The sequence below is a fragment of the Chiloscyllium punctatum genome, chromosome X (genome assembly GCF_047496795.1).
Source record: "Chiloscyllium punctatum isolate Juve2018m chromosome X, sChiPun1.3, whole genome shotgun sequence".
Classification (NCBI taxonomy): domain Eukaryota; kingdom Metazoa; phylum Chordata; class Chondrichthyes; order Orectolobiformes; family Hemiscylliidae; genus Chiloscyllium; species Chiloscyllium punctatum.
The window spans coordinates 20,859,204-20,885,794 of NC_092791.1; the positions used below are offsets into that span (position 1 = coordinate 20,859,204).

The 26,591-nt window shown below is 41.9% G+C and overlaps 1 protein-coding gene across 8 annotated transcripts in view; it reads left to right on the forward strand.

Annotated features, from left to right (window-relative positions):
- The window catches only part of LOC140471188 (cysteine/serine-rich nuclear protein 2-like), a 75,748-nt gene that overhangs the window by 24,664 nt on the left and 24,493 nt on the right, over positions 1-26,591 (forward strand). For 7 of the 8 annotated variants that reach the window (XM_072567084.1, XM_072567085.1, XM_072567081.1 and 4 more), the window contains one exon: positions 21,634-21,795. The exons of the other annotated variant lie outside the window; for it this stretch is intronic. In XM_072567084.1, the coding sequence (XP_072423185.1) occupies positions 21,642-21,795 (154 nt within the window). In that variant the 5' untranslated portion in view covers positions 21,634-21,641. The remainder of the gene's footprint in view (positions 1-21,633; positions 21,796-26,591) is intronic. 8 annotated transcript variants of the gene reach the window in all.

A 26,591-nucleotide genomic window follows, 5' to 3' on the forward strand; every position in this document is an offset into this window, starting at 1 on the left:
AAAATTAGACTGCACATACTTTGCATATTGATAATGAAAAATAGTTGACAAAGGGGAATTTATAACGGAAACTATTTGTGTAATTTTATTTCACTGCAATGATGTCCTCCAACCAGTAAAGGCACTACACTTTCTACCCTTCATATGTAAACATATTTAACAATTCCAACTATAAATGTGAACATAAGTGTTTCTTTTTGTGAGAAACACATTAATAAATTTCAGTCCGAGTCAAATTTTGAAGCAGCAAATTTTATTGATATTGCAAGAGTGGGTACCTAAGGAGTAAGCACCCCAATCTGAGGGTTACATTCTGATTTATGCAGTTCAGCTCTGTCTCTCGGTCCTCCCCTTTCACCCCATTGGTTACTTTTGCTGTAGCGCGTAGCCATCACAAGCTCTAGCTTCACTCCACCTTTGTCTAGTTTCTCTCTGCCTCTGTTTACTTTTCCCATTACTCTAAGCCTGTCGCCCCTTACTCTTATTTATCTCATTCCTTATATATGACTATCCTGGCATAGCTTGCTGTCTTTGTGTGATCATCCTGCTAAACTAAATTCCATCCGTTGGGCACATCCTTCCTGAGACTGGCACACTATTCTCCTGTTACTGGTACATCCTGCTACACGGTTGCTCTGTCCTATTAGTCATAGATAATTCTACTTGTTTTCGCTTCTCACTGTTTAGTATTGGTACGCGCAGCCTAATTTTATAATGTAAGCTTTTGCAGAAGCAACACCTTCTTCCCTTATTCTGCACAATTTTTTAACCCTATACCTTACACGTTTATTAAATCCTTAACAGTAAGGATTGAATTGCTTTTGAATGGGGGACTAAGTTGGATTTTTATCCTGGTCTAATTTATCCTGTGCCCTCCAACCTGGTTGCATCTGAAAACTAAACACAGCCCTTGATATTGCTCTACCCTAAGATGTAATAAGGAAAAGGGAATTTGGATTTTGTGGGCATGGAAAAACTTTAGCCAAATCTTGATTTTGGGGAATTATTGAGGAGGGCCAAGTGACAAAATTTTACACAACTACTCTGACTCAATGCAACAAACAAACAATTTAAACTCTTCATTGAAAGATGCCCAACTATTGAAACCGTTTAGTTATGATGTCCTACTCTGCACGTAAACTATCTGCTGGTGAGACACCAGCAATTGTCACTGCATCATACCCCATCTGTTTATCAAAGAAATATGTTACACAGACTTCACCTGTTACCTGATCATACCATCTGCCTTGTCACTGTTCAGGACTCCCCAAGAGTCCTGATCTCTCATCTTACTATGCTCAATAGCTGTAAGTGCAAAGGGGACTTTCAAAGTCAAAGCTCCAGTTGGGTGTGTGCTGTAATAGAAATTGATCCAATGTAATTGTTGCCCTTTTTAAAGCTGCTATCCAACTGGTTATTTTCTTTCCTTTTTATGGAAAGATACCTGTTGTCCTTAATTGTTCTGGATGAAATGTGACTGCATAATCATAGCAAGGTAATTGGTTTGTTCTTAATTGCCCTCTAAAGCATGAAGGGATGATGTCAGAAATGTTGACTCTCCTGCTCCTCTGCTGCCTGACCGGCTGTGCTTTTCCAGCATCGCACTCTTTGCGTGCCCTCTAAAGTGGCCTAGCAAGTCAGTTGGTTGTATCAAAACAATTGCTAAAAATGGAATGGGTCACAAGGCAGGTTGGGATGCCCAAGAAATGTGAATGGAAAAACTATTTACCAACTTTGCAAGCAAAAATGAACTAGGAATCAGTAATCCAGTACACTCTGAAGCAATTTGTAATGATATCTCACTTAACAGCTCACTCTGTAGGTTTCTGTATTGCTTAATGTCTACTTTTTGGATTGATCTTCAATTTTGCAATAACTGTCTCATGTTTGGTAAATAGCCTACATTTGGAATGAGCAGCTAAATATAATCTAACAATCCCAGAAAATAGAGACCTCCAATCCCCTTTTTATACAAGTACAATATTGTTGTTTGTGAACTGGGTTACTTTGGGGGAAGGGTGTGTTTTGATGGCACTAGTTACTGTTGTGATTCAAAGTTGCTCATACCTGTTATCCTTTACATTTTTAAGTAACTTGTGCAAAGCATGGCTGCAGAAACGTTTTTAAAAAATATTTCATTTGAAATGCAGCACCCTATCTACATACTGCAAGCTCCCACAAACTGATCTGATGAAAACCAGAAACTTTTTTTGAGGGTTAAATGGCTAGGGGACAACTTGCATGCTCTTCTAGTAGTACCATTAAATCTTTTGCATCCCCCTGAGAGAGCAGACAGGACCTTAGATTAAACGTTGCATTCCTCCAGCACTGCACTAAGATCAGCTGTCTATATTCTGCAGTCTGACTTGAATCTACAATTTTCTTAATTGGAAGCAAGGGTGGTACCAACTAAACAATGACTGCTAAATTAGGCACCTTTAGCATTCATATATAAAGGTGTCCAGTCCTCCAAGTGGTATCTCATCTGACAGGATAAGAGGGTGAGGCCTCTCAGGGGAAAGAGGAATAACAAATGCTGGGCAGTGCTTAATGTGGCGGGTCAATTCCCTGATCTATGCTTTTACACAGTGAACCCAACCTATTGGATGTGGACCAACAGATCCACGTCAGATGTCATATCACTTACTCTTCACTCCTCCCTAGAACATCTTGACACCAAGAACAGCTACGTAAGAATCCTACTCATTGACTGCAGTTCAGCCTTCAACACTATTATCCCCTTGAGACTGATTACTAAACTTAGTGACTTCAGACTAAGCCCCACTCTCCACAACTGGATTCTCAGTTTCCTGACCCACAGACCACAATCAGTGAAGACTGGGGACAAATTTCATCCTCCCTCACACTCAATGCTGGAGTCCCCAAGGGGTGCGTACTCAGCCCCTACTGTACTCACTGTATACCCATGACTGCATCACTAAATACCAGACGAATGCCATTTACAAGTTTGCTGATGACCCCACCATAGTTGGTTGAATCTCAGATAGCGACAAAACAGACTACAGACAGGAGGTGGAAGACCTGGAAAAAATGGTGCACTGAGAACAACCTAGCTCTCAAATACAGCAAAATGAAGAAACTCATTATTGACTTTGGCAGGATGTTACTCATGCCCCCCTACACATTAACAGCACAGAGGTGCAATGAGTGGAGTGTGTCCAGCTCCTGGGAGTGGTAATCAACAACAAGCTTTCTTGGACTGTTCATGTGGACACACTGGCTACAAAGGCCAAACAACTTCTCCTTCCTCGGGCAGCTGAGGAGAATTTGGCATGACGGTGAATACCCTTGTCAACTTTTTATAGATGCGCCATAGAGAGCATTCTATCTGTATGTATCACTACCTGGTATGCTAACTGTACCATTTAAGACCAGAGACGGTTATAGAGAGTGGTGAACTCGGCCTGGACAATCAAAGGCCAACCTCCCATCTATAGAATCCATCTACCAGGCCCGCTGTCAGGGAAAGGCTGCCAGCATTCTCAAAGATCCATCCCACCCTGGCAATGTTTTTCTACAATCTCTACCATCGGGGAGAAGCTACAGAAGCCTGAACATGCATTAGCCAGTTTTGTAACAGTTTCTACCCTACTGCTGTTAGAATACTGAATGGACTCGCAAACTCTTAGAATTTGCCTGTACCGGTGTTTTTGCTGTTTATCTATTATTTACTTATCTATGCTATTTAACTGTGATCTGCCTGTACTGCTCGCAAGTCCTAGCTTTTCACTGTACCTCAATACACATGACAATAAATTAAACTCCAATTCTACTGCCAGGGTATTGGTTGTGATACTATTGGGATCATCTTGGCTATGGGAGCCTTTATGTGCGTGGCTCTCCCTTGATTGCTTGGGAAATCTGTGGGACTTCATTTTCCTGGTTACCTTTTTTAACTTTTTGAAAATAATTTTGTTTTTTTTTTTGCTGCGAACATTGGTTCAGAAGGTCTACCTGCTTCTCAGATGTTACACTGATTTCCATGTTAAAGACATGGAACTATTTGCCTTGCCAATACAAAAGGCTCAAAATAGAAAGCAGCACTACCCAATACAAGGACTGTTAAGAAACTCCATCTAATATCTAAGTCTATTGAAATTCACTTAAATCAGATAAAGACCACAAATACGAATTTCTCCCAGATAATTCAAGAGGCTAAGGGCTGAATTGAACAATGATTCCTGAAACTGTTTGTTTCTTTCTGTGCTTTAGGCTAATATTGCTACTAGCATGGTTGCATAGTTCTCCGTATCTCTGGGCTGTGACGATCCACATACACTCAGACTGCAGGCTCTTTATTCCAGAGAAAGGCATTTACTCTTTCCAGTATTGTAACACTCTCTTAACCTGTAGTGCATAGTTGTAGATTATCAAATGCAGTGTAGTAGCGGAACCTCTCTCTCCTCCTAACCTGATGTCTGCTTCCAATCTACACTAGTGATTTCAGAGTAGCATCCATGACATAATTTGTATTGTTAATTATGCTGAAGTGAATTTCTGCAGAAAAGGAAACTACTTGTACAGGAACACACTACCTTTTGTCAATAAGCCATCCTCAGATTGGTTTGGTTTGAATCTTCAAACTGGAGTATTGAAATTCCACTCCTGTCTTTGGGAAGCAAAGTGAAACCAAACATTTTATAGAAAGCTCCTTGTACACCCCAAAGAATTGTTAATTATGCTGGGGGGTTTCGGGGATTTTAAATTTGCATTATGCTACTCCTTGCTCAGGAGGTGGGGTGCTTTACAACAACTTGTAACAAAACTTCATCACAAGGAGTACTGTCAAGATAAAGCTCCTCTGTAAGACCATAAGACAGCAGCAGAAATTAGGCCATTCGGCCCATTTGAATGGGCTGCCATTCAATCATGGCTGATAGGAAAACAGAGTTGAAAAACCTGCTTTCTCTCGAAAGCATGTTTGTGAACTGGGTTGCGTTGGGGGAGGAGTGTGTTTTGAGGTCACTTGTGATTCAAAGTTTCTTCAACCTTGTTTTTGAAGGTAACGGTGACCTGCTGTTTCACTCTGATACTGTTAAATTACTGGATTTTTTTCTGTGAACTTGTGCAATGTTTATATAGATAATTCTTGATCAATTTGTGCCTGAAATTTTATCTAATGAACATCTTCATCTACAGGTGCTTTTGCCCAATACCAGTGGCCTGAAGATAGCTCTCTCTCCTGACGTACTGCAACCAGCTACTGTTAAATGACGTATAAGTAGAATTAGCTTCACAGCACTTGTACAAGGTTTACTCCCTCTTTATTTGACCTGCAACAGTGAAAAATGTGCTTCAGTATAGGCCTCAGTATTTGGGGGACATTAATAGAAACACTGGAGGCTGATGGAAGCAGCCAAAGGAATTTGTTATTCCATGCCACACATTAGTTGTAATCCTTTATCCCCGCTTCATTTGATTTCACAGATTAGTTGAATTGAGAATTAAATCAAATATTGCCCAATGCATCAAAGTGCAGCTAGTTGGAAAATAGTTTGGAATAATTACACATTCCCATCAGCAAATAAAAATTCAATAATAGACACTATTGTTGATCTCCGTACTCTTTTTTTTTTCCCCCAGTGTATATGTAAACTATGACCTCAGTTCTTGGTTAAAATATATGATGAAACAAACAAGTGATTTTGTCCATTTGTGTGTGTAATTTTTTTATTACTGAATGGTAGGTGGTTTCTGGAATAAGGATACACATGAAATACACCTACCTGTAATGAGATGTTTTACTGAGTTAGTTTATGGGGTTAAAATGTCACCCCTAATACACCTCTGACTTGTCAGTGGTTTCTACTAGACAGCACTGCATTAATGGAATATTGGCCACTGATGAAAGGATTGAGTGTTTCTCAGTATTGTCTGCACCGATACAGCAATGACAATCCATCTGCAAGAGTGCTTAAAATTTCCTGATTCACCAGCAGCTCCCTATTTGAATGCAAAAGTATATTACTCCCACCTTACTGCCCCCCTCCACCCCCCACCCCCCACCACAACATCTTTTACAGGCTCCAGACCTAATTGCAGAAAGAGAGGGAGGAAAAAGAAATTCAGGTGATCAGCCACATCACGTTTTGAAGCCAAATCAATTCCATAATAATTTCAGATGATCTAGGTGGTGCTTATTAGCTGTAATACAGTGGACCTACAAGTCCTAATGAATAGGAAATTAAACCTGTAGTCTTTTTCAGAAGGCACTTTGCGGCCCAGCTCTATAGCTTCTGTTTTGACTAATGGTATACATCTTCCCTTCCACTGTCAGTTATTGCTCAAGTTATGAGATGCTGGGAATCCAAATCACCTAAACCAATCATAGTTTGAGCCTTAGATCTGCTGAATCTAATTATTAAATGTGTATTCAACACTAAATTCTGAAGTGGCCTTTAAGCATAGAACACATCACAACTGGTGTGGAGAAGCATATGAGCTGGTTGCTAGGTGCACCCATTCATTACATCACAAAGCTAATAACATCTGTTTGGAGCAGATGCCGAAGGACACATCAAGTGAAGAGAGGAAACAGATTGGTTCATTAGTGTGTCAGCCAAAAATAAAATGTGAAAGCTGCTGATGGTGAAGAACATAAGGACAAACATGAAGGAAAATTAATCTTACAGAAAATCTGAGTTTGCTGGTATTCCATATAGTAGTCATGTTGCTAAACTACTGAGTTATAAAGACTCCTTTTGTATCAGCAACTATTAAAACTGTAATAGAGAAAATAATTTTACTTCAGTATTAATTGCAACAGTGAGCATGGAGCCTGATCAGAGACCGTTCTCTGAATAACAAGGTTATCCCATTGTGGTGGGTTGGGGAGAAAAGTGGCAGTCATGTTGTCTGCATTCACTATGCCAGGACAGAAGTTTCTATCTGAGAGTAAAGCTTGTCAGTAACTTGTCCAGTTTATTGAATTATCCTTAAGGTGTAGATTGACCCCAATACCGATTACTTAAGTGGTGGAATGAACAAAGTTGCACTGTTCCCTGGGCAAACTAACTTATCTGCTTTGTTACCACCCCACATCCATTTCCCTTTCATTGGTGCTGATATACGTGCAGTATTATCTCACTTTACTAACTGTGTTCTGTTCCAGTTTCTTTGAGATTCAGTTGAAAGTTGCACGCCTTTTCTTGCACAAAATTCCATGCAAGGACTGCCACAAACACTATGTAGGACAAACAGGAAGAAAGTTAGCCACCAGGATACACGAACACCAGCTAGCCACAAAAAGACACTACTCTCTCTCCCTTGTAGCCCTACACACTGAAAACAACCACCATTTTCGACTGGGACAACACATCTATCCTGGGACAGGCTAAGCAAAGACATGCCAGAGAATTCCTAGAGGCCTGGCACTCCAACCACAACGCCATAAACAAACACATAGATCTAGATGCCATCTATCAACCCCTCAAAGCGAACAGGAAATGACATCACCACAAACCCCAGGAACCCCATCCAGGAGAAAGGTATAAATAGAAAGCAGGAGACAACAGCTTCGCTTCACTTGGAGGTCGCCACTGATGATGTTACCTAGCCAGGTAATGAAACGTCTGGATATCAAACCTACAGCTCAGCGAGCAAACCTACACCCTAAACCTCAACCTGAGCTACAAACCTTGCAAACACCTTTTCTTGCCAAGAAAATCAAAAATCAGTCCAAATGTGTGCTGAAAGATCAAATAAAAGGAAAAAATATTCAGCAATTTAAAAGCCTTTTTTTTTTGACATTGGAAACTCTTCCAAAGAAAATCAAGGTTAAAAGCTGGATCTTATCACATTTGTACTTTAAGAAGTAAAATACTTCCAAGGTTTAGCCAAAAAGGGAACAAAACACTGACTGCCTTGGCATATTCCTAAATTCCCATTGGGCAAACCAAAACAACCTTGTTTTTGTGTTGATTTGGGGTACAGAACAATTCCAATGATCACTGGGTGACAGGCAATCACATGAAAATGCTTCCTTTTTAAAAAGGTGATTGGCACCCTTACTGACAGGTTACTTCTAACTTGCTATCCAGTTACCACTTGCTGGAAAGTCTGTGCATGAAAATTTGAGAATGTCACAGTGCTGTGCTGCCTCATTGCATGAGTGGCTAACCCCTGCTGGAAACTGTAGCTCTGCCATCACAACAGCCATGATTGCCTGCGTAACTTCAAGGCTGCAGTGAAACAGTAGTCCTGGTCATTGTGGCTTGTCACACCACTGAAATCCATTTGTAAACACATCAAGATTGTGTTGAAAATGACAACATCCTAAGATGCCTATGTTTAATGCAGTCATGTACAGACTTCTATTAGGATCATTCTGCCAAGTCCCATGGAGATGGAGCATTAGCAATGGGTGCAGGGCTGTGAACCTTGGGAATTTCAAGGCAAGAATTTGCAGAGGTGTGTTTAGACAGCAGCATCTGTGACTGAGCAGTCCACTTCAGGAGACCCTCTGTTTATGCTGAATGGGGAGGGTGGCCTCTTATTTTCAAAGGACTTTTTTTAAAAAACAGGCTGTCCCACTTAAACCTGGCTGGTCTGCCATTTTCTGGTCAAAGAAAGAAAGCTCTTTAAATTTGAGATGTTCGAACAATCATGGATAATCTCACAAGTGGCTGTCCAGAAAGGCAAAGATTTGAACCAAAAAACAAAATTGCTGGAAAAGCTCAGCAGGTCTGGCAGCACCAGTGGACATTTTCAGGTCTGTTCTGTGGAAGGGTCACTGGACCTGAAATGCTAACTCTGATTTCTTTCCACTGGTGCTGCCAGACTTGCTGAGTTCTTCCAGCAATTTGTTTTTGTTTGATTTACAGTAGCCGCAGTTCTTTTGATTTTTAAAAATATATATATATAGGGAAAAATGTGATCCTATCCCAAGACCATCAAATTGACATTGTCACCCTCCAGGGAAATCTAATGTCCTTGGAGGATACACTGTCTGTTGGAAAGGGTAGACTAACCGCAAACTTCATGTCCCCGGGTTTGTTTTTTTTCACCTGGAATGGGATTTGGGAGCTCACACAGTGTATCTAATGAAGGAGTAATGACACTTCACGTACAGTTCAGTTGTAACCAATGTGCCACTGTCATTTTGGTGCTTATACCAATCTGACTCCAATGAAGATGTTAAGGGAAAGCTTTATTCTGACCTTTAAGTCCCCTCTGCTCTCCCAACAAAGAAAAATAATCCTATAGGGGGACTGTAATGCCAGGGCTCACCATGATTCCAAGGTCTGGAGCACAACTGTGGAGGACAGCCAATGCAAATGGTATTCTGCTGACAGTGTTCTTAGCTTGGCCTCATTATAAACAGCATCCTCTTCCAGTAGAAGGGCAAATACAGATTCATGTCTGAGATCAAAGCAGTGGCGTTTCCTTGACTAAATAATTATTCATGTCAAAGTTATTGATGTCTGTATCGCATACTTACTCCATGTCAGGGGACTTATTACGCTGAATTGGAAATATATTGCTGTTCCTTCGCTGTTGCTGGGTCAGAATTCAGGAATTTCCTTGCTTAAGAGCATTGTAGGTCAAGGAACTGCAGCTCACCACCACTTTTTCCCAAGGACAACTAAGGATGGATAATAAATACTGGCCAGCTGACAAAGCCCCTATCTCACCACTGAATTTAAAAAAAAACCTGCTGGACAGGCTGTCAACCTTTTCAATCCATGATGAAGTATTACTTAGCACCAGACATCACAAGGCCCATATGTTCAAGAGGAGATAGATCAGCCCTAAAACCACCTAAGAGAAGGAAGGAGTTTCAAGTGCCGATCAGACACGATCAAGAAAATCTTCAGATCAAATAAAGTCAACTGCGCTGTAGACTTGTGCCCAGCCATTTGGGCTCGATCATCACTGTCATCAGGATTAGATTAATGAAAATGATGCTCAAATATGTGATGTCCTGGACAGACAAGAGCAGCCTTCATTGCCTGGCAGAACAATTCAAGGTCACAACTGAAGCTGCCAGCATTCCAATCACTCGAGGGTGATAGCCAATGACAAATCCAGAAGATAAAGGACATTGGTGAGAAGGGAAAGCCTGCACAATCCAACAATATGCCGATCTTCGGGATGATGCCACGGGCCACACATTGACCAGGGTCAAATAGACAAAATCCAGTTTGTCACTGGGTTAGTAATCAAGAAGCCCAGGTCACGCTCTGGGGACCTGGATTTGAATTGCACCATGGAAAATGGTGGAATTTGAGTAAAAAAAAATCTAATAATTTAAAGTTTCAATGATGACCAGGATTTATCAGTTGTTGTAAAAACCCATCTGGTCTACTAATGTCCTTTTTTAAAGAAGAAAACTTGTTTGCTCTGACTGACATGGGACTCCAGACTCAGCAATTTGGTTCACTTTAAACTACTTTCTGAAATGGCACCTAAATGGGTTAAGGTGCAAAGAAAGTAATGAAACTGGATGGTCCACTTGGTATCAACTGAGGCACTGGAATTATAAATGGCAGGAACAACTCTGTAATCCTGCAAAGTCATCCTTCCTAACAGCTGAGGCCTAGTGCCAAAATTGGGAGAGTTGTCACACAGACTAGTCAGTCTGTTGCTTGACATAGTCATACTCATGGAATCATAGTTTACAGACACCATTATCACTTTCCCTGGGTATTTCCTGTCCCATTGGTAGGACAGATGGGGCAAAGGTGGTGGCACAGTGGTAGTTGGAGGAATTTCCTTAAGAATCCTCAGCACCGTTTTCAGACCTTGTGAAGCATTGTGACATTGGGTCAAACATAGACAAAGAAACCTCATGTGGATTAGGTTAGATTAGATTCCCTACAGTGTGGAAACAGGCCCTTCGGCCCAACCAGTCCACACCAACCCTCTGAACAGTAACCTACCCAGAACTAATGCACCTTGCACTATGGGCAATTTAGCATGGCCAATTCACCTGACCTGCTCATCTTTGGACTGTGGGAGGAAACCAGAGCACCCGGAGGAAACCCACGCTGACACGGGCAGAATGTACAAACTCCACACAGACAGTCACCTGAGGCTGGAATCTAACCTGGGACCCTGGTGCTGTGATGCAGCAGTGCTAACCACTGAGCCACTGTGCCACCCACCATGTACTGCTTCTTTCCAGCCCAAAATATGAATCATTGGTATTCCATGTTAAGTGCCATTTGGATGTGCGGAGGGTGACAAGGGAACCAATAAGCGGGAGAAGCATACTTGATCTCATCCTCTGTAATCTGTCTTCTGCTGTCACATTTGTCCATGGCAGCGTCAATTGTAGTGACCACCATGCATTTCTTATGGAGGCAACATCCTGTCTTTACTTTGAGGATGTAATGTTGTGTGGCGCTATCACTGTGTGGTAAACAGCATTGATTTTGAACAGATCTAGCAATTCAATACTAGGCACTCAGGAGACATTAAAGGCATTGGATAAGCCAAGGCTATGGGCCCTAACAATATTCCAGCAATACTATAGAAGACTTGTGCTCCAGAACTGCCATGCCTCTAGCCAAATTGTTGCAGTACAACGACAACACCGACATCTACCCAGTACTATCCGGAACATGCCCAGATAGTTCCTGTACAGTCAGGCCAAATCCAATGCAGCCAATTACCTCCCCATCAGTTCACTTGTGATTAGCTGTAAAGTGATGGTGGGTGTCATCAACAGTGCCATGAAGCAGCAGCTACTCACTGATGCCCAGTTTGGGTTCTAACAGGGCCTCTGATGTGAGGGCAGATTGACTATACTCTACATTCGAGGTCATGTTTGACCAACTGTGGTATCAAGGAACCCGAGCAAAACTGGAGTCCATTAGAGTCGGCGGGGGGAGCCTCGTAAACATTGCACAAAATGTAGTTCTGGTTGTTGGTGAGTCATCTCAGCTCCAGGACATCTTTGCAGAAGCTCTTCGGAGTAGTATCCTTGGCCCAACCATCTTCAGCTGCTTCATCAATGACCTCTATCATAAAGTCGGAAGTGGGACTGTGCAATCATCAGCAACCATGTTCAGCACGATTTGTGTCTCCTGTTATGCAGGTGTAAGGGGTACTGTACCTTTTAAGAGAGTTGAAGGACTTAGCAAGAGTGCTGGAGAATTTACAATGTAACATTTGATCCAGCAGCTAGCAGTACCTGGATTGCTATGAGACAAAACAAATTCAAATTCGGCCAATCAGTTTAAATTATGCCCCAAAATACCAAACTCTAATCAAGTTTGAATTTAGGATTTTGACAATATTAACACTAATGAAACAATCTGATACTTTGGGGTATAAAACCAAAAAAAAACCAATTGAACAGTTGAAGGAGAACTGCCTAGCCACCAGCATGTACAGACTACCTGAAACACCCCTCTCTTAAAGGTACCTTTATCTATTAGTGATTTGTGAAACATAATTTCGAAGAGGAAGAAGAAAAGAAGACAGAGGAAAATACAAAGAAGATTTGACAGCTGCCTGGTTTTGAAATTTGAATTTTTTTGGTAAAATCTTAATCGGGGGTTTTATCGGACCAGTATTGTAGAAGGGGAAAGTAAAAGATAGGTTAGAGAAAGGAGTTGTAAATAGTTGTTAGTTAATTTATTCTCTGTTAGACTTTAAAGGAAAAAGTAACAATTTTTTTTAAAAAATAGCGACTTTGGCATCGTTCTTGGCCTCTCAATCTTTCACAGATTACTGCACGGGGTAAATCATTTGTGTTGCTGGTGTAAATTAGCTGGGGGGGAGGTTTTACCCCATGTCATAATAATTTGGGGGCTTTCGTCTGAGGTTTGAACTGGTTTAGACCGATTTGAATAGATTTGGGGGCACGAAAAGTCCCAGCAGATTTAAGTACTTGCAGTTTAGCGTCCTAGATCTTTAAATAAAACATAGGTGAGACAGTTTGTTTAATTTTGGTGCCTTGTGGTTGATTAAGTTTAAAAGTGAGAGAAATGGCTCTTAAAATTGCTAAAGAGGTTCTGGGGTTTGAAGATGATTCTCAAATTTGCCAAGAATATTTAGAAGGAAACAAAAAAGCCATACTTTTAGAATTAGCAAACAATTTAGATTTGGGTTTAACCAAGGACAAAAGTAAAGCTGAAATTGTAAGGGAATTACTCAAACACTTCGTATCAGAAAAACAGACAAGTGCAGTAGAAGTAGAAAAACTTAAATTACAATTGAGGAAAAAGGAGTTAGGAGATGAGGAAAGAGAGCGAGGTTCTTAGCTGAGCAAAGAGAGAGACAGAAGAAAGGGAGAGACAAAAAGAGAGAATTTGAACTTGAAGTTGTGACTTAGTCAGCAAAATCAGGTTAACAGGATGGAGATTAAAAGAGAAGGTAGCGATGTATACAAATATGTCAAAACTCTGCCATATTTTGATGAGAAAGATGTTGAAGCCTTCTTTCCTTCACTTTGAAAAATTGGCAAGGCAGATGGAGTGGTTTGAAGATTTATGGGTAATGCGAGTTCAGACTAAACTGGTAGGCAGAGCTAGTGAGGTATTTGCCGCACTGTCAGATGAGGGGTCAAGAGATTATGAAGAGGTTAAACAGGCTATTTTAAGTGCTTATAAATTGGTACCAGATGCATATAGACAGTGGTTCAGTAACATAAAGAAGAACCAGGTCACACTTATGTTGAGTTTTAAAGAATTAAACATGGTCATTTTGATAGATGGGTGTGTGCTTTAAAAATAAATAGGACCTTATGAGGCTCTAAGAGACACTGCTCTGTTGGAGTTTAAAAACTCACTTCCAGAGATGGTAGGAATTCACATGGAGGAACAGGAAGTTCAGGAAGTGAAAAGGGTAGCAGATTATAGAAGTTGGGAGAAAGGCAGATCCTACACTACGAAACAAAGAGGAGAGAGCACTGGTAAATGTTTGCCACAGGTTAAAGATGCTCAAGAGGGTGGAAAGGAAGTGAAAGGCCTCCGGTGTTACCACCGTGATAGAGTGGGACATGTAAACTCACAGTGCTGGTCGTTAAAGAAAGGCAATGTGGAAAAAGATGTGGTAAATGAAGCTAAGCCAGTGGCATTAGTGAAGATAATAAAGGAGACCCCAAAAAGAACAGAGGAGCTGCAGGGGAGTGCACAGCCTAGGCAGGGGTTGGGTATGGAGTTAGTAACTGATCTCTACAAAGAATCCACTTCTGTGGGGAGAAGGACAAGAAGTTATAATTTTGAGAGATACAGGATCTAACCAGTCGCTGATAATAAGGGATGAGCGAATATGTACTCTTTCTGATCTGTTACCCGAGAATGTGGTAATCTTTGGTACAGGTGGACTGAAATTTAGTGTTCCCCTATGTAAGATCAGGTTGGAATGCCAACTAAAGACTGGGAGAGTACCAGTGGGAGTGATAGAGTGCCAATTCCAGGAATTCACTTTATTCTTAGGAAGGATTTGGCAGGATCCAAGGTGGGAGTGACACCCCTTTGTTGTGGAGAAGGTCAAGGAAGACCAGGGAACTGAGGAGTTAAGAGAAATATCCTGATATTTTCCCGGACTGTGTAGTAACCAGATCCCACTGTCATAAGTCACAGCATGAAGCAAAAGCTAAAGAGAAAGATGAAAGAGTTGAGGTTCAGTTAGCGGACACCCTGTTTGATGTAATGGTGCAGGAAAAACCTGAACAGGCAAAGTACTTAATCCTGAAAGGCTAAGGGACTTGCAACAGCAAGACAAAATGCTAAAAGATATACAAAGGAACTTCGATTATCCAAATATCAATTATCTGAATTTTGGATTATCCGAAGGAGATCTCGAGGTCCTGATAGAAACATTACATCAAAGACATGTTTCGAACACTGATCACGTCTTTTGTTTACAGTGATTAAAAGTGAACTCTGCTGACTGAAATGCTGCCAAGAACCGTCCTGAACTAATGGGAGCCCAGGCACCATCTCCAAGTGACTGACCTCCTGCCCCCTTTCTCTCCCCACACTTTTCCTGGAGGACTACACAGGGGTGTACCCTAACCCCCCTCCCCCCCAGATAATCTCTCCAACATTGTCCCTCCCCCCCAGATAATCTCTCCAACATTGTCCCTCCCCCCCCCCAGATAATCTCTCCTGTGGAAAGGTGGAACCTGTCAAAAAGTTGCAGTAAAAAGGTGTGTGTGTGTGTGTGTGTGTGTGTGTGTGTGTGTGTGTGTGTGTATGCGTGTGTACTATTTGGAGACTCACCCCTCCCTCCAAAAAAAGGCAGCAGCGGCAGTCTTGTTGGTGTCCAGTCCGGCTGCTCCGGAGAGGGGTTGGAGGCAGACAGGGTTGGGGGGGAAGGGGAGGCGGTGTTGTACATGTTTTTGGGGAGGGGGGTGGCGGGATGGGGGCGAGGGCTCGCCCATGGTGTGCTGCTGCCTAGTCTCCTGAACAGGGAGTGAACCTAACAGAAAACTCTGAGCCCCAGAGGAAAGGCATTGAAACAATTAAGCAAATAATCGATTATCTGAACGAAATTGTACCCGTCCATCTTGTTCGGATAATCAAGGTTCCTCTGTATATATGCTTTGTACTCTGAAAAGGAGACAGAAAATGTTCCTGAGGGTTATTATCTGAAAAATAGAATTCTAAGACGGAAATGGAGACCACGGCAGGTTAGTGCAGAGGAGAAATGGGCCAAAGTGCACCAGATTGTGTTGTCGGTAGTATACAGGTAGGTGGTGTTATAGGTAGTACATGAACTACCTGTAGGATGTCACCTACAGGTTCGAAAGACTCCGGCTAAAGTATAAAAATATTTTTATTGGCCTGGAACGCACAAGGATGTGGTTAACTTTTGCTGTATGTGTCATATATGCCAAATGGTAGGTAAGCCACATAAAACCAGCACCTTTGTTGCCAATTCCCGTATTCGAAGAACCTTTCCCGTGGGTTATAATTGATTGTGTAGGTCCCCTCCCAAGAACTAAAAGTGGGAACCAGTACTTGTTAACCATAATGGATGTGTCTCCCAGATTTTCAGAAGCAATTCCATGACAGCGTATCGAGGCAAAAGGGTGGTAGAGGAATTAGTAGCTTTCTTCACACGGTGTGGGCTACCCAGAGAGATTCAGTCAGACCAAGGGTCAAATTTTACTGCTAAGCTGTTTTAAGGAGGTTATGGATAGCTTCGGTATACAGCAGTTTAAATCCAGTGCGTATCATCCTGAATCCCAGGGAACTTTAGAAAGGTGGCATCAGATCTTGAAGACCATGTTGAGAGCATACTGTCAGGATTACCCGAATGACTGGGATAAAGGTATCCCATTCGTATTGTTTGCCATTAGAGATGCCCCAAATGAAGCTACTCAGTTTACTCCCTTCGAGTTAATATTCGTGCATGAAGTGAGGGGTCTTTTGAAATTGATAAAGGAAAAATTGACAGGACCAAAGTCAGAGATCTCACATTTGGATTATGTATCGGAGGTGACGGAGTGATTAAATAGAGTAGGTGAGTTAGCTAAACAGTATCTAAAGAGGGCACAGTATAGAATGAATAGGGTGGCAGATAAAAGCTCTGAGACTCTTGTGATATTTTCCCGAGAGGACAACATGTTAGTATTGTTACCAGTGATAGGAGATCCCTTCAAAGCCAGGTTTAGTGGTCCCTATCAAATTGAGAAAAAGTTGAGTCAGGTGAACTATTTAGTAAAGATGTCAGATAGAAAAAAAAAAGCCTCTGGTATGTCGTGTGAACATGTTAAAACTGTATTATGCTAGAAAGAACTGGAGAAACCAGTCTAAGTTACTGCCCTGCAGAGTGAGGAATCAAATCCGGATGATGTGGATTTTGATGTGCCTCAAAATAGATTAACAATGAAGACGTCCTTGAGGAGTGGGATAAGTTAGTAAGCTGTCTGTCTCAGGAGCATAGAACGCAGTTGAAAGATTTGTTACTGCATTATGTACGAATCAGAGGACAAATGCTATTGTACATGAAGTAGACATAGGGAATACTGCTCCGACAAAACAACACCCCTAGCGGCTTAATCGTTTCAAAGCCAGACAGGTCCAGAAGGAGATGGAGGCCATGCTCAATGAGGATATCATCGAACCGAGCCAGAGTGAGTGGAGTTTGCCAATCGTTTTAGTTCCCAAACCGGATGGGACTCCATGATTCTGTGTGGACTATCGGAAGGTTAATGCCATTACAAAATTGGACTCCTATCCAATTCAGATTAGAAAACTATCGAGAAAGTTGGACGAGCCAGTTACACCACCAAGATGGCGAAAGAAATTTCTGTGTTTGTAACCCCAAATGGGCTATATCAATGTAAAGTGATACCTTTTGGAAGGAAGAATGTGCCAGCCACATTCCAAAGACTGATGAACAGAGTTGTGGCTGGGTTAACAAACTCTGCAGTCTATTTGGATGATGTAGTGATCTTTAAGTCCTGGAAAGATCACGTGGTACAGTTGGCAGAGCTCTTTGAATGACTACAAGAAGCAAACCTGGTAATAAACTTAAACAAAACTGAATTTGCGAAAGCAGAAGTGACGTTCTTGGGACATTATATCAGTCATGGAAGGGTGACCCCATAGAACGCAAAGACGAAGGATATCGAGGAATTTCCACGACCAACCTCAAAGAAAGAGGTACTTCAATTCTTGGGACTCGGCGGTTCCTATCAGAAGTTTGTTCCAAACTTCAGCAGTGTAATGGCACCATTAACTGATTTGCTGAAGATGAACAAAGTTTTGGTGGACAGAACAATGCCAGGAGGCATTCAACCATTTGAAAACAATATTAACCACCAACCCAGTTTTAGCTACACCAAACTTTTTCAAAGTCTCCATCAATGCTAGTGACATAGGAGTTACAGGAAGTGAGGATGGGATTGAACTGCTAGTGGGTTACTTTTCGATGAAGTTCAATATCCGCCAGAAGAAATACTCCACAATCAAAAAAGAACTATTGAGTTTGGTACTGGCCTTACAACATTAAAATGTTGTATGTCACCAACAGTGTGTTGCAGTCGGTTGTGTACACAGATCACAATCCTCTTACATTCTTAAAATGCTTTAAAGGCAAGAATATGAGATTATTTTGTCTTATCTTACAGACTTTTAATTTAAAAATCATACATGCTGTGGGTCATAAGAATGTAATTGCAGATGCATTATCGCAGATTTAACTGAAAGTTTAGATGAAATTTGTACTTATTCAATGTTGTCTATATGTTGTCTATAACTTAGATTAAAGTTATCTGTATGTTATGATGTTTAAAGAATAGAAAAAAAAATGAAGCCATCTTTTCATTATGATGGTTCATTTCCTCTTAAGGAAGAGGGTGTTATGAAGGTGTAAGGGGTAGTGTACCTTTGAGAGCTGAAGGACTTAGCAAGAACAGAGTACTGGAAAATTTACAATGTAACATTATCCAGCAGCAAGCAGAATCTGGGTTGCTATGAGACAAAACAAATTCAAATTCAGCCAATCCGTTTAAATTATGCCCCAAAATACTAAACACCAACCAAGTTTGAATTTATTGTCAAAATACTAATGAAATGATCTGATGCTTTGGGGTATAAAACCTAAAAACCAATTGAACAGTTGAGGGAGAAATGCCTAGCCACCAGCATGTACAGACTGTCTGAAACACAGCTCTCTTAAAGGTACCTTTATCTATCAAAGACCTGTGAAACATCTTTTCTAAGAAGAAGAAGAAGAAAAGAAGACCGAGGAAGATACAAAAAGAAGATTCGACAGCTGCTTGGTTTTGAAATTTGAATTTCTTGGTAAAATCTTAATCGGGAGTTTTATCGGACCAGTATTGTAGAAGGGGAAGTAAAACATTGGTTAGAGAAAGGAGTTGTAAATAGTTGTTAAGTTAATTTATTCTCTGTTAGACTTTTAAAAATAAAGTTGTTACTTCTTCCTTTAAATAGTGACTTTGGGATAGCTCTTGGCCTTTTGAATTTTTCCAGCTTATTGCACAGGGTAAATCATTTGTGTTGCTGATTTAAATTAGCTGGGGGGGGGGGGGGGCGTTTACCCCATGTCATAACATTCCTCAGATACTACAGCAGTCCATGTTAAAATGTAGCAAGACTGGAACAATATTTATCTTTTGGCTGACAAGTGGCAAGTAACATTTGCACTGCACAAGTGCCAGGCAATAATTATCTCCCAACAAGAGAGAATCTAACCTTTACTCTTAACATTCAATGGTGCTACCGTCACTAAATCCTTCACTGTCAGCATACTGGGGATTATTATTGATTAGAAACTGACCTGGACTAGCCATATAATTATAGTGGCTACAAGAGCAGGTCAGAGGCTCATAATACTGCAGCATGTAACTCACTACCTGACTCCCCAATGCTGATCCACCATCTACAAAGCACAGGTCAGGAGTGTGACAAACCACTCCCCACTTGCCTGAATGAGTGCAACTCCAATGACACTCAAGAAGATTGACACCATTCAGGACAAAGCGACCCATTTGACTGGCACGACATCCACAAATATTCAGTCCCTGTACCACCAACACTTAGCACTGTGTACCTACTGATGCTGAAATGCATCAAAGCTTCTTCAGCAACTTTTGAAACCCATAATCTCTACTTATCTAAAAGGACAAGGACAGCAGCTACACAGGAAAACCATCACCTGGAAGTTTCTCTCCAAACCACACTTCATTCTGACTTGGAAATATCTCTCCCAGTGGATAAATATCCTGGAACTCCCTCCCTAACAAAATCTGTGGGCGTACCTACATCTTGAGGACTGCAGCAGTTCTAGAAGGAAGCTCACCACCACTTACTCGAGGACAATTTAGGATGAGCAATAAATGCTAGCCCAGCCAGTGATGCATCATCATTAAGTCAGAGTGGTGGTACTTATCTCATTATTGTTGTGGTGATCACAATCCGTTTGTCTGTGTTTTATGATATTTAGTTGAACGATGAATGCTGACCAGGACAATGACTCCCATTCAAATATGTTCTGCAATCTCTCTTAATCCTGCCAGAATAAGCAAACTTGGTTTAATGTCTTGTCAAAAAATGTCATTTTTGAAAGTGCAGCACACCCTGTAAAATGCACTGAATTGTCAGCACCAATTACATGGATTTTGGCTGGAATCCACAACCTCCTGGTTGGCAGGATGTACCACTCTGAGCCTAGCTGATACTGTGAGATGGAACAGAGTTCCTGATTTATTTTGGGGGTGGAAGTGAAAATGGAAGATGAATGAGAAAGAGATAAAAATAATGTACAGCATGGAAACAGACCCTTCAATCCAAGTCATCCAGGATGACCAGATATCCTAAATAAATTTAGTCCCACTTGCTAGCATTTGGCCCATATCCCTCTAAACCATTCCTATATGTGTACCCGTCCAGATGCCTTTTACATTAAATTCCACCTGCCACTCCTCAGCCCTTTGGCCCATCTGATCAAGATCCTGTTGTACTCAAGGGTAACCTTCACTGTCCACTACACCTCCACTTTTGGTGTTATCCGAGTAGGTGACTTGCTAGTACTGAGTAATTCTCCTGGTGGTCAGGGAAGGTTTTAAGGGGGAGGAAAGAATGTCCAATTGCAGTAAAACTGGAGGAATAGGGCTCACTGACGCCAAGACCTGCTTCTCCAAGCTGAACTCTGGTTCCCAGTCAGCTGCATGTACTCCCTGCTATGCAAGAAGCACTATGCCCAGTGGGTCGGGGTTAGGTCACCCCCTTTCCCTGCTGCCACCTTCCAGTAAGTGACCGCAGGGTCTCGAGCTGGTGTGCAATGTGGCCTAGGACAAACAGAAGACGAGCATCATAGCTTACCACCTCTAGTTTGTCCCTGCACAATGAGGAGCTCAACATGCTGCTGGGAGGAGTCACCATTGCCCAGGATGGGATCCTGCCAATGACCAAGGCTGGGCTGCTACCTGAGAAAAACCAGGTACCCCAGCAAGGATTCTGCCATATATTTGGTGCAGGGGTTGGGATGAGATCCGAGCCAATGACCCAGTGTTGTATGATTTGTCAGGAAAGCTCATTTACTGGTAGATTTTTTTAAAAAAAACACCATCTGATTTGATTTGGTGAGGACAAATGATTTGTAAAGTTCATATTTCACACTCCTGGCAGCGGTCAGTGAGAAACCACTGAAGTGAGGGGTTTGCACAGATAGGAGCACTGAAGCTAAACAGCACCACATGAAAGTTACCCAAAGTGTCTCTGATTTGATTTAGATGAAATCATCTTCTGTTGTTCAATGCATTAGTGATGAATTAGTACTGACACTTTAGTGCCGTGCTGAAGGAATATTGTACAGTATGAGGCGGTACAGCCAATGCGAGATGGAACTGAGGCCCTCTCTTCCCCCTTACATGGCTGTATAGATCCCACAACGTCATTTAAGTGTAGCAGAGGAGTTATTCCTGATGGCCTCATCAATGTTTACTCCGAAATCAACATCTGTAAGACAGATTATGCTCCTGTATCTCCTTTCATTTGCGAGACTGTACTGTGTACAAATGGGCTGCTGTGTCTCCTACACCAAAACAATGAGTACATTTCACAAGGCTTTGCTTCACTTCATAAAGAAGGAATGTAGGTTGACTGAGGTGATCAGTGGTGTGTGCCTTTTTCAAAGTAATAACTGAATTGAAGTTTCCAGTCATGTACTCATTCTCTTCAACAGGGTAAGAAATGGAGATGGCTGTCAGCATAAAGCGCAAATTTGAAGAGGTGGATGGTTCGTCATTGTGTTCTTCACCCAAGGAATCCGATGATGACATTTCCAGCAGTGACAGTGCAGACAGCTGTGACAGCGTCAACCCTCCCACCTCCAGGGAACTGAGCCGTAAGTGTCGAAGGCAATTAAAGGGACAAGCTTTCAATTTGGAATCACAGCTACAGTGCGTAACTAAAGCAAGATGATAGGTATTTCTGGTAGAAAAAGAAAACCTTTCCAAGAGCCAGTGAGTAGATGAGGAAGTTAGGACAGCTGAAGAATGTACTTCTCAGGGAGTCTTTTTGGTTTGAGAGGAAGATGTATGAAATGCTTTCAGATGAATAATGTAAGTGCAGTGCCATAATTAAAACTTTGCTCCCTTATCAGTTTACTGATGAGCCCTGTTCTTTTTGCTTCGTGTGGGCCTAAGTGTACATGGATGAGGGTTTTGGACTCAACAGTGAAAACACCTTTAACTCATAGACACCTGCGTCCTCTAATTTTAGTTGAATTGAGGGCTGGTGTCAAAGCAGCTTTCGAAGTGCAAGATTTGTGTTGATAATTGTGAGGATGGAGAAAGAAACATTTCAGACAATTCATCACCTTATATTGTAAGTCCTGACATGCTTTACTGTATGGATAGACTACTGAGAACTATAAAATCGGTAGAGAAATCTATGCTGGGGCTATGGATCCAAGGGTTTTTCTATTGTAAAGAAATTGAAATCTTAGCATTTTTGAGAAAACTTGCAGTTTCATTTTGGTTTCTCAGCTGGACTTGAGATGAGATGCACTCCAGGACATAGCATTTCGAATCTCTATTTACTGGAACCTGGCCAAGGGGTACTAACCAATATTCAAGGCTTTCCTTAAGGTTTGTACCTTCACAGCAATACTTAGCCTGAATTACTAATTTATAGTTCTTCCCTGCTCACCTGCTCCCAACAATTTCAGCTTTAGATAAGTAGGTAATTACTCAGAGTCTGAGGGATGACCGGCAACACTATTAGAGAGAAACAACTGGTTATATAACTTGAAGGAAACTGTTCTGCATCAAACATGGGGAAGGGGTGAGGGGGCAGGTCCCAAGTCCATCTCAACTAGAAGAGGATATCAACCTGCAGTGTTGGCATTTTGAATCTCACAAAAGCCATCAAGCTAACTGAACGAACCAGGTACTGTCAACTCTCTGTAGCAAAATACTAAATCCCACTCCCCTCCCCCCCGCCCCGAGTAAGATCAGGAACTCTGATTCCCTAAAATGTGACTTTTCCCAGTCAGTCTTCCCATATTGTGCCTGTTTTTGGTCAGACTACCACTGGTGAAAATGCTTGAGCTCATCCATCCTCTAATGGTTCAGTCATTTTATGAATCACCTCATGCTGACCTGAGCATCGATTTGATTAACGGTTACTGTTTGGTTTTTAACCACAGCTGGGATTGAATTGGTCTTGGTATCTCCTAGGGCAGAGAGGTGAAAAGTATTATAACACTCCTCCTGAATGTTATCTTCTGAAAAGTGAATGTGAGATGTGGAGAACTTTGAATTTTTGGTGATGGCCTCCATTGTTAAGTGGTCTGCCTGCAGTCTAGCATGGCTGAGTGAAGGATGGTCGCATCAATTAATGACTGGCAAGTGATGAGCATCTGTAGGACTATACACAAGATTCAAGATTGTCAACAGCCGAGTGAGAAATGCACGTTTTAACATTAAATCTTCCACACTTTGGTTTCCGAACAGGTAAGTTTTGGATATTTGTGTGAATAGACATCAAATGCCAGTTGTTTGTATTTTGCCTAGTTTAAAATGGATCAATCAGAAGCCAATATTTAACAGAGCATTAAACCATCTTGATTCTATGCAACTTGCACCCTGTTTATGGAGATGGTTTTAAAAGGCACAATGTTTTCAATTACACAAAATGACAACACAATACTGCAATTTTTTTCAGTTCAATACAAATAATCCTATATTGAACAATTAATGTACGTCAACTAATAAACCCTCAATTGCCCTATTATCTTGGCTGTAGTGTTGTCAAAAACTTGGTCCCTTTTAAGCTTTCACCAGCTAAAAGGAGCTGAGCAAACAAATAAATTATTTAATACTCAATATTTTCCAGTTGATGGCTATCGTGCATCTCATCTTTACTGGGCTGCTCTTCCAACATCCAAATTACCCTAAGAGGAAGAAAGATCAAGCTGCAGCCAGGTTCTCTATCCATGTTGTTTCTCATATTGACTAAAGTCCACTTGATTAATGGTGGCACCTGACTGTTAGCTTTATCCTTCTCCTGACTCTTCTTTAAAAACAATTTTAAATTAATGACCCTTTGTCTCCCATTGCCCAATTGAACGAATAAAACTTTTCTATTCGCTCATTTAAATCAAAAGCATCCATTAAATCTCCTTTTCCAATATTTCCTGGGAAGTAGTGGCAGTGTCTTGAGTCCACTCCAGTAGTGAAACAAGCTAATTGTAAGTCAGCAGCATATTTTACACATGGGCCACTTTTAAAATTATTTATTTGATGTGGGCATCATTAGCTGGGCCAATGTTCATTGCCCATCCCTCATTGCCCTTGAGAAGGTTGTGGTTAGATTAGATTCCCTACAGTGTGAAAACAGGGTCTTCGACCCAACAAGTCCATACCCACCCTCCAAAGAGCAATCCACCCAGACCGTTTCCCTCTGACTAATGCACCTAACACAATGGGCAATTTAGTATAGCCAATTCACCTGACCTGCACATCTTTGGACTGTGGGAGGAAATCGGAGCACCTGGAGGAAACCCACGCAGACACAGGGAGAACGTGCAAACTCCACACAGACAGTCACCCAAGGCTGGAATCGAACCAGCGTCCCTGGTACTGTGAAGCGACAGTGCTAACGACAGCCATCATGCTGTAATGCTATCCCTTATCAAAAACGCCACTCCCCCTCCACTCTTACCTCCCTTTCTATTCTTCCTGAAGCATTTGTCTCCTGGAACATAATTAAACTGCATTTATTTCCATGCAAGGGGCCTAACAGGGAAGGCAGATGAACTCAGGGCACGGTTAGGAACATGGGACTGGGATATCATAGCAATTACAGAAACGTGGCTCAGGGATGGACAGGACTGACAGCTTAATGTTCCAGGATACAAATGCTACAGGAAGGATAGAAAGGGAGGCAAGAGAGGAGGGGGAGTGGCATTTTTGATAAGGGATAGCGTTACAGCTGTGCTGAGGGAGGATATTCCCAGAAATACACCCAGGGAAGTTATTTGGGTGGAATTGAGAAATAAGAAAGGGATGATCACCTTATTGGGGTTGTATTATAGACCCCCTAATAGTCAGAGGGAAATTGAGAAACAAATTTGTAAGGAGATCTCAGCTATCTGTAAGAATAATAGGATGGTTATGGTAGGGGATTTTAACTTCCCAAACATAAACTGGGACTGCCATAGAGTTAAGGGTTTAGATGGAGAGGAATTTGTTAAGTGTATACAAGAAAATCTTCTGATTCAGTATGTGGATGTACCTACTAGAGAAGGTGCAAAACTTGACCTACTCTTGGGAAATAAGGCAGGGCAGGTGACTGAGGTGTCAGTGGGGGAGTACTTTGGGGCCAGCGACCATAATTCTATTAGATTTAAAATAGTGATGGAAAAGGATAGATCGCATCCAAACATTGAAGTTCTAAATTGGAGAAAGGCTAATTTTGACAGTATTAGGCAAGAACTTTCAAAAGCTGACTGGGGACAGAGGTTTGCAGGTAAAGGAATGGCTGAGAAATGGGATGCCTTCAGAAATGAGATAATGAGAGTCCAGAGAAAGTATATTCCTGTTAGGGTGAAAGGAAAGGCTGGTAGGTATAGGGAATGCTGGATGACTAAAGAAATTGAGGGTTTGGTTAAGAAAAAGGAAGCATATGTCAGGAAAAGACAGGGTAGATCGTGTGAATCCTTAGAAGAGTATAAAGGAAGGAGTATACTTAAGAGGGAAATCAGGAGGACAAAATGGGGACATGAGATAGCTTTGGCAAATAGAATTAAGGAGAATCCAAAGAGCTTTTACAAATACATCAAGGACAAAAGGGTAACTAGGGAGAGAATAGGGCCCCTCAAAGATCAGCAAGGCGGCCTTTGTGTGGAGCTGCAGGAGATGGGGGAGATACTAAACGAGCATTTTGCATCAGTATTTACTGTGGAAAAGGACATGGACGATATAGAATGTGGGGAAATAGATGGTGACATCTTGAAAAATGTCCTTATTACAGAGGAGGAAGTGCTGGGTATCTTGAAACAGGTAAAGGTGGATAGATTACTTACAGTGTGGAAACAGGCCCTTCGGCCCAACAAGTCCACACCGCCCCGCCGAAGCGTAACCCACCCATACCCCTACATCTACATCTACCCCTTACCTAACACTACGGGCAATTTAGCATGGCCAGTTCACCTGACCTGCACATCTTTGGACTGTGGGAGGAAACCGGAGCACCCGGAGGAAACCCACGCAGACACGGGGAGAACGTGCAAACTCCACACAGTCAGTCGCCTGAGGCGGGAATTGAACCCGGGTCTCCGGCGCTGCGAGGCAGCAGTGCTAACCACTGTGCCACCGTGCCGCCCACAAATCCCCAGGACCTGATCAGGTGTACCCTAGAACTCTGTGGGAAGCTAAGGAAATGATGGCTGGGCCTCTTGCTGAGATATTTGTATCATCGATAGTCACAGGTGAGGTGCCGGAAGACTGGAGGTTGGCTAACGTGGTGCCACAGCTTAAGAAAGGTGGTAAGGACGAGCCAGGGAATTATAGACCGGTGAGCCTGATGTCTGTGGTGGGCAAGTTTTTGGAGGGAATCCTGAGGGACAGGATATACATGTATTTGGAAAGGCAAGGACTGATTAGGGATAGTCAACATGGCTTTGTGCGTGTGAAA